Genomic DNA, 8,678 nt, shown 5'->3' on the forward strand with positions numbered 1-8,678 from the left:
AAAACCTTTAACAACATTCTTTAAAATGATTACAAACCTTGAGGTGCGAGTTCAAGACCTGACTACGGTCGTATTTTTCTCTAGTATACATTATTTTTATTTCATCTTTAATGTTTGATTTACTGTTTCGATATTTTTAATATATTTTGCTACTTTTATTTCAGTTTAATTCACTGTCGCACGGCTTATACCAGTAAGTAAGTGTTGAAACACGCTCTATACTGCGATTCAATGGGATCTTCAACCCATTATTTGTCTTCTCCTCGACGCAAAATGAATAAACATTTTTGATGATTTTGCGAGCATCATCACGTGTTGAAGCCATTACACGGTGATAAGACAAACAGGCAAGTATTGTGACTAGCTAAAACATCATTAACTAATCGATTCAATGAACTGTACAATTTTCTCTTGTAATGTTTATTGAAACAAACGATTAATTTATTTTAATGTGAACATACCAAGGCTCGAACCTCGAAATGAAAGTTTGTGAAGCCAACGCCATATCCTTTGGGCCATGCATTCGTTTACATTCATCGATAACTTATACCGGTTTACTATGTATTACATATATGTTCCTAACCTTTTTTGGCGAATCAACTGCCCTGCGTAACTTAGTCACAGCTCTAAAAACGTGGTCAACCTATACCTTAACTAGACATTTATTCCATGAATAAAACATTTGGGCGAAGTGTTTGAGAAAAGTATCAAGAATTTATGATAGACGCTTTGTGAAGAGGAAAACAACTACTTTGCTGTCTTCGGCGCTTTATTTTATTTTATCAAAATCTGTCAAGTGATAAGGAAAAATTATAAGCAAAAATGTTACCCGAATCGAGCATTTTTCCACGTGTGTATTATACCGAAAAGTCACGTGGGTTGTCCGTCCACTCGATCAAAATCCCCGAATTGTGTGACAGAAAATCCGTATAATCCCCAGATTCTTAGGGTTTTACGTTGTTTTAATTCTTTCTGTCTATGTTTCCGTTATATTGGTTTCACTGTCAATACAGCACTTGCCGTTTTATTGTTACTTCTTGTTATAATTGCGTGTCTCTTTTAATTGTTTTTCACTGTTTGTAAGAGGCTAAAAGCAATTTGTAAAATATCGAGTAAAAAGTCTTGTCATTGACACTAAAAAGAACTTAATGTTCTCGATTGAATTTACAATTACTGTAGTCCCATTCTCCGGAGGGACAATTATCGGAAATTTGCATTGACACGACTAAATATCTCACAGAATATTATCCAATTGAAATAAGTCTGCCTCAAGTGGATTTTGAATTAGAGGAGCTCAGAATTTATGACAAGAAATAACTTAAAGGAAAAGATCTGTTGTAGCGCTATTATTCCTTTTTGTTTGGGAAATAACAATAGAAAAAGTATATAAAAAGCTTATTCTGATACTTTATAACGCAAAACTAAATGTATTCTGTTTTAAATCTTTAAATGGTTTTAAATGACTGAAAGAAATATGTGAACACACAAACTTGGAACTATTAAAATTATGTGAATTGTAAAATCAAGGAGAATTATTTGGTAATTTATTTATGTAACAACAAGTGTAAGCCTGAAGGGTTTTTTCCATATAAATAGCAACGATAAAAAGCTCATTAACCTTTTATTAAAATGATGAGTTCTACCAAATAGAAGTTCAGCTAGTTCAATTGAAATGTTAAGTATTGAACATTTAACAGAAGGCATGTTACAAGTATGATAATTACAACAGATGTTTATAGCATGCCAACGTATCGACCGGAGATAATTTACGGGACAAGAAATTACAAACAGGATCAAGGTGAATTGAAATGAACATCAACATTAACTGTTTACTTGGTTTCTTGATTTGTTTGAATATCTTTACCAGAGGTAAGTTTTGTTACGTTTTATACGTTTTAGTAGATGGTTTTAAATATGTAAAGTATGCTTTAAGCATACATATACTGGCATATTACTGCACAAAACCGAATATGATTAAAGAGTTCATTACATGCACACGTGATCAAACTAGCCAAATAAAAACACTCAGCTGTTAATATTAAAAGATATGTACAAAAATCAAAACTTTTTGTTGTTCGATAATCACAAACTGTGACAAGGTGGTCATGAAACAAACAATAATAAAGTTAAACTGTCTTTTTTATAGGAAAATGTTTACAGTGTTGGAAGTGCATTTCTGACGACTGTGAGACAGACCCAGAACTGAATATTAGAGCTGTTAAAGTCAACTGTAAAGATGGAGAACAGTGTATGGTAATACATGCTTTATCAAATAAATACATTTCTAAAATATAGTGGCCATCAGTATAAGATACAAGTATAGTTCCAAATATACTGATAGTACTAGTATATACGTTTATAAGCTCCGTTTTTAGTTTGAGGGATTCAGAAGGGATTTTTCTATTATTGTAAAGAATGTTAACATGTTTGAAAACAGCAGCCATAGCTTTTTCTAAGAAATATTAAATATTGTAGTCGTATTTAGATAAACAACCTCTTTGAAATGTTAAGAGGACTGTAAAGCAATTAAGATTAAATAACGTATGCATTATCTATTGTTCAGACATGATTAAAAGAAAAAATCAGATCAAGACTGCCCGTCAAGAATAACACGGCATTCTATCCATAAATTAACATGCCTCCGTAAATTCAACCTGTTCAACAGATCTGTTTGTTTTGGACGGCCTGCAAGGTTGCCACTAGTAAAACGAAACTGTGACATTCTAGACTTTCTTGCAAAACATCTTTAAGATTAAGGAGTATATCATCAAAACACAGAAATCCTTGGTAAACAAACAACATCTTTACTAAGGTGGCATATTTCTGCCACAAGATAGCTAGGTAGCGATCGCGATAATAATGAAAACTTTTCTGAAAAAAATTCCGCAATAAATAATATTTTGTGAAAATATTTTAGCGCAAAATTTCGCGTTAATGCCCCATGCTTGGTAGCAATATATGCGTCAGCAATGTCACATTAATGCATGTCGTTATTAAATATTCGAATATTATGAAACACCCTCATCAATTTTTGCTAGTCAATATGTTTAATAAAAGTTTATTATAGCATTTGGTGTTTTTCATACATTTTATAATTCAAATTTTATCACCTAAAAATGAGTATCCTACATTACGACCAATTTAAAAAAATTTGTTTGATGTTATTTTCAGAAGGTTCGTTACAAACTGTTTGACAACGTAACACATTATGATACTGTCATACGAACGTGTACAAACAGTCTGTGTACTACGCCATCAGTTGATGAGTTCTTTAAATGTGTGGCGACACCAAAGCTGTACATGATTGGAGGATGTTCTCTGCGCTCTTGTTGTAACGATCGCGATCTGTGCAATTCAGCAAGGAATGAATATGTAACTTCACCAATTTTTGCGCTTTGGATTTTGATTGTCACTCTAAATATACAGTGTATATGACTACACAATATGCAAATGGATTGTTGAATGATGTGATACAGTTGTGCATTGTTTGTATTTGGAGTTTTAGGTCTCAATATTTTGACAATCCATTCTAAAATCAGCGCGAAAAAATATTGCAATTCAGTAAAAGCTATTTCCAAAAATAATCCGTCCACCACATTAAAATGGATAATTATTGGAAAATATAACCAATTCTTTAAACTACAGTTGACAGAAATTGTTACCAAAAGACGCCTCTTTTCAAACATGTCCAATGCCTCTAACGGCACTGCAATTTCGTGTAGGACAGGCGATTCGGCCATGTAGTGTGACGCAAGACTACGAAACCAGGGCTCGTTACAAATAATATTTAGAATAGAGTCCCGTGCATTGCTACTAAACATCTACCAAGCTCATTTAAGCGCTATATGTTAGAGCATATTCTATATTCTACACTATTTTCCGACTTAATCCACTATCGTTGTTTGGTTTGAGAAATCACTCATATTGGTAACGTGTACCTTTGGCAACTATAGATACATGTTACATGCCACGGCTGTTTCTTTCATTTGCGATGTTTAAAGCATTTGTTAGAGAGTGCTGAGAAAACAAATAATGTAATTTTAGTATGGCTTTGGAAGTTATTCTAATTCGTGAGGATTTCATTAGTGGGTTGATCAGGCCAATTTTCAGGTTTTGAGCGAAGCAACCTAAAATAGAATGCTCCAATACTACTTCATTATTACCATTTTCAAGTTTCATAATTACAGACATTCAAGTTACTTCCTTTCAAGATTCAACTGCTGCGTTTTCTGTTAAGTTAGGTTAACACAAGCACTGTCGTTCAACAAAACTATCACTTCAAAGAGCCATTTATCAAATTAATGAAAGCGTCCCATGAGACTCAGTCTTGGTCAGTTTCACTTTCGTAAGCACTTACTGAAATAGATTGTGGTTGTATTGAAATCAGATCAGGTTGGAATTAGAAAATTATTCGCTTTAGAAGAAGGAATGTTGATTTTACAAGATTTGTCAATTTTTTTTCATGAACGCTAACATTTTTATTTTGTTTTGTTGATAAATTCGTGTCTTGTTTTGAGTGCCAGTTTAATCCGTCTAGAAATAAGTAAAAGATTAAAATGGAATTTGGAAATAGGAGTTAAAGTGATTATATTCCAAACTTTTGATTAAATAGCTTCAAAATATGTGTTATAATTATAGAAAACTGTCGTGACTACAGAGGAATTAAATTCTTCATTGCGTAGAACATTAGCTGATACAACTCATTTCAGAAAGCACGAAAATATTGAAAAATCATACGTTTTATTAGCTCACCTGAGCGAAAGGCTCAATGAGAGCTTTTGTGACCGCTAGATGTCCGTCGTGCGTCGTTTGTCTACAATTTGTAAAAAAACATCTTCTTCTTCAGAACCACTTGGCAGATTTACACCACACTTCTTAGGAATGATCCTTTGGTGGCTCCCGTTCAAAATTGCCAATAGAATTTAATTCCGTGCATAACTCTGGTTGCCATGGCAACCGAAAGGAAATCTTTTTGTCAGACACTGTCAGCCGAATTTAAAAAATATTTTGTAGAAATGATCTCTAGGTGACCCTCTACCAAAATTGCCTAAGCTATTCTGTTTCGGTTAAAAAACATGGCCGCCAAAAGGTTTTTGATTTATTTTCTCTATATGGCTATATGGTTAATTTCAAAAATCTTCTTCTTTAAAACCACTGGGCAGATTTACACTAAACTTAACAGAAATGATCACTGGATGCCCCCAATATCAAAATTGCTCAAAGAATTGAAATCCATACAGGACATTTGGTATGTGGCATCATCTTATAGTCTTCTACCAAGTTAGTTCAAATTGTCCCCTTAGGGTCAAATATGGCCCCGCCCTGGGCGTCATATGCTTTACATAGACTTATATAGGAAAAACGTTGAAATTCTTCTGGTCTGAAACAACAGCGCTTAGGGCTTTGATATTTTGTATGTAACATCATCTAGTGGTCCTCTACTAAGATTGTTCAAATTATATCCCTAGAGTTAAATATGGCTCCGCCCCGGGGGTCACATGGTTAATATAGACTTATATAGGGAAAAACTTAGAAAGTCTTCTTGTCCAAAACCACAGGGCCTAGGGCTTTGATATTTGGTATGTAGCATCATTAAATAGCCCTCTACCAGGTTTGTTCAAAGTATTACCTTAGGGTCAAATATGGTCAAAGAATCAAAATCTATGCAGGGCTTTGATATTTGGTATGTGGTTTCATCTAATAGTCTTCTACCAAGTTAGTTCATTGTCCCCATAGGGTCAAATATGGCCCCGCCCTGAGCGTCATATGGTTTACATAGACTTATATAGGAAAACTTTGAAAATCTTCTTGTCCAAAACCGCAGAGTCGTGGGCTTTGATATTTGGTATGTGGCATCATCTATTGGTCCAAGTTTGTTCAATTTATTCTCCTAGGATCAACTATTGCCCCTCCCAGGCCCGGTTCACATGGTTATATAGATTTGTATAGGAAAAAACTTTAAAAATCTTCTCGTCTGAAACCACAAGATATATGCCTTTGACGTTTTGTATGTAGCATTGCCTTATCGACTTCTACCAAGATTGTTCAAATTATTATCGTAGGGTAAAAAGAGCCCCTTCCCTGGGGGTCCATAATTTTACATATACTTATATAGGAAAAAAATTAAAAATCTTCTTGTCAGAAACTGGAAGGCTTAGACTTTTGATATTTGGTATGTTGCATTGCCTACTGATCCTCTACAAAGATTATTCAAATTATGCCCCTTAGTTGAAAAGAGGTCCCACTCAGGATGTACCAAGTTGTACATAGACTTACATAGGAAAGTTCAAGGCCTAGGCCTTTGATATTTGGTATGTATCATTGCCTATTTGATTTCTAACAATATTGTTCGAATTATGCCCCGTGAGTGAAAGAAGCACCACCCCGACCTACTTTCTTGTTTTTTAAGGTACAACTTTGAAATTTGGGTGACATGTACAGTTTTGCACACTGATCTTAAACAGAATTTCAGTGACCATGAATTTGACCTAGTGACCTACTCTCTTAATATTTTAGCATCAGTTTGACATTTGATACATGTAGCTCATATTACTCCATTGAGTGATCCAGGGTCATTATGAATAATACGTTACAAGCATTATGTTTTCAGGTGAAGTATTCATTTCGAATTTTAAATTCTTAAACAGTTACATATTTTCATAAAACGCTTATTTGTTTTTACACATGAGTTGCAGGTACAACGTATAAATTCGTTTTCTTGCAAAATGTATCGTTACGATGAATGTTTTTTTGTTTGGTTTACAGTTACATATTTTCATAAATTATACCTGAGTTGCAGGTACAACGTATAAATTCATTCTCTTGCAAAATGTATCGTGAATGTTTTTTGTTTGGTTTAACGCCGCACGAAAAATTACATGTCATATTGCGGCATTCCAGCATTTCAAGGTGGAGGAAAACCCTAGGTGCCCATCCAAGCATTATTTCAATACGGGCTGGAGCCTGGGTAGAACCATCAACCTTCTATAAGCCAGCTGAATGGCTTCCTCTCATAAATAATTCTACGCTCAAGCGAGATTTGAACCCACATCGGTGAGGGAGAAGTGACTTTAAATCAGCAAAACATTAACCACTCGGTCACTTAGGCCTCTATCCAGGAATGTAGTTGAAAACCTATCTATGATTACTGATTCAGCATTGATAAATAGTTTCAAAGCTAGACAAGGCTATATTTATGCAGAAAACGACGTCGATTTGCTGTAAAAGTCAACTAAGGTCAAAATATGATTAAATACATTCTTGACTAGTGATCAATTTCGTGACGGAGTTTCCAGAAGCTGTAACTGAATATTGCACAAAATGAACGAACCTGGCATTACATTACCTATTTTTGCCTTTGCTGTTATTTGCGATAGACATTTTTTAAGAAAAACTACAACGTTTACATTTTGTGTTTTCGGATTTATAATAAAGAAAATCACACAAAAAGAAAGTTGCGAGTTCCCGATTTAAGTCGCTTCCCACAGGATCGATTCCCTATCAATTTAAAGGAAGATTTTGGAATAAAAACAACACTGTCCATATTTGTACTGATGTGCAAGACTGCGGTTCGGACAAGTTATGTGGACGCTTATTAGGCGCAAGGAAAAGCGTATTCTTCCAAAAAAATCCGAAGTCAGACGCTCCGTGCACGTGCCGGTTTTAATTCGATAATATATATCTCATTCGGTATATCGCATGTAACCGTAGAGGGATCGATCCCTCGGTATGATCGATTTCCTATAAAAAAAACCGACACTGGGCAAAACGTACCGGTGGTTTTATTATCTACGTTAGATTGATGTAGTTCATCTGTAAGTTCTTTATACATGTATTATAAATTTTCCGACTGTATAATTATTTAGCGTTCCATTGCCCTGTTTGTCCTCTCACACCGTAAGAACATGGTTAATGATTCCTCCAGACCGCTTTCGTCTCTAGTTTGTATTATGAAAATATCATGCAATCTACAAGACAATATCAGCATTCTGTGAACAATATGTGATGACCAATTGTAAATGTTCCAATGTATCAAATTATTCGTCATTTTATTTAACACATACTTTATCAATATTTGTCTGTTAGGGATATTTTGGCTGTAATTTCTTTTTTCCGGTTTTGACGTTTATGAAAAAATAAATGCTTTAATATAGTAAAGTTTAATTTGTAGATTGGTAAAATTGTTTGTACAAAATGCTTGCAATAAATGAGACATTCCTGTTACAAAACAAACATGTGAAACATGTGAGGGAGTCTTTCGTTGAATGTATGTACTTTTTCGTAGAATATACACATGAAAGCGGCAATACGATCTCTTGTTTTGCAGTGAAACTGTAATATATTTAATGTACACAAATCTTAATCTTATACTTCTTATTAAAAAATGAATTTTTCTCCGGATTCGACAACATTCGTAACTTTAATGGACAAAATATCCTAATAACCGCTGATTAATTTAGTGTGAGTGTTAGATCCCTGAATTTTAAAACTTAAAAACAGAAAGACTTAGTATTTTGTTTCGTAATTGTAAAATGAATAAAACAGCCTAGTCTTTAACGCATTATAACACAAAGCTTAAAATCTAAACTTGGGCTTGTAGACCCCCGTATAGAATACAGCTAATAAACTATGGAGAATTAAGCATAATCCTTATTTTATTAATACCTTAATGTTTTTAT

General features: G+C 34.0%; 1 protein-coding gene across 1 annotated transcript; it reads left to right on the forward strand.

The window, feature by feature from the left end:
• The first annotated feature begins 1,209 nt into the window (after positions 1-1,209).
• Positions 1,210-4,659, forward strand: LOC123532496 (uncharacterized). The gene is made up of 3 exons (XM_045313953.2): positions 1,210-1,869; positions 2,147-2,253; positions 3,172-4,659. The coding sequence occupies exons 1-3, from the start codon at positions 1,809-1,811 to the stop codon at positions 3,433-3,435; spliced, it is 432 nt and encodes a 143-aa protein (XP_045169888.2). The 5' UTR covers positions 1,210-1,808; the 3' UTR covers positions 3,436-4,659.
• Positions 4,660-8,678: the final 4,019 nt, after the last annotated feature.

The sequence above is a fragment of the Mercenaria mercenaria genome, chromosome 11 (assembly GCF_021730395.1).
Source record: "Mercenaria mercenaria strain notata chromosome 11, MADL_Memer_1, whole genome shotgun sequence".
NCBI classification, from domain to species: domain Eukaryota; kingdom Metazoa; phylum Mollusca; class Bivalvia; order Venerida; family Veneridae; genus Mercenaria; species Mercenaria mercenaria.

Coding starts and splice junctions, on each gene's coding strand:
- LOC123532496 (XM_045313953.2), top strand. CDS start 1,809: ATGAACATCAACATTAACTGTTTACTTGGTTTCTTGATTTGTTTGAAT. Junction 1,870..2,146: donor TTTGAATATCTTTACCAGAG/GTAAGTTTTGTT, acceptor TCTTTTTTATAG/GAAAATGTTTACAGTGTTGG. Junction 2,254..3,171: donor AAGATGGAGAACAGTGTATG/GTAATACATGCT, acceptor TGTTATTTTCAG/AAGGTTCGTTACAAACTGTT.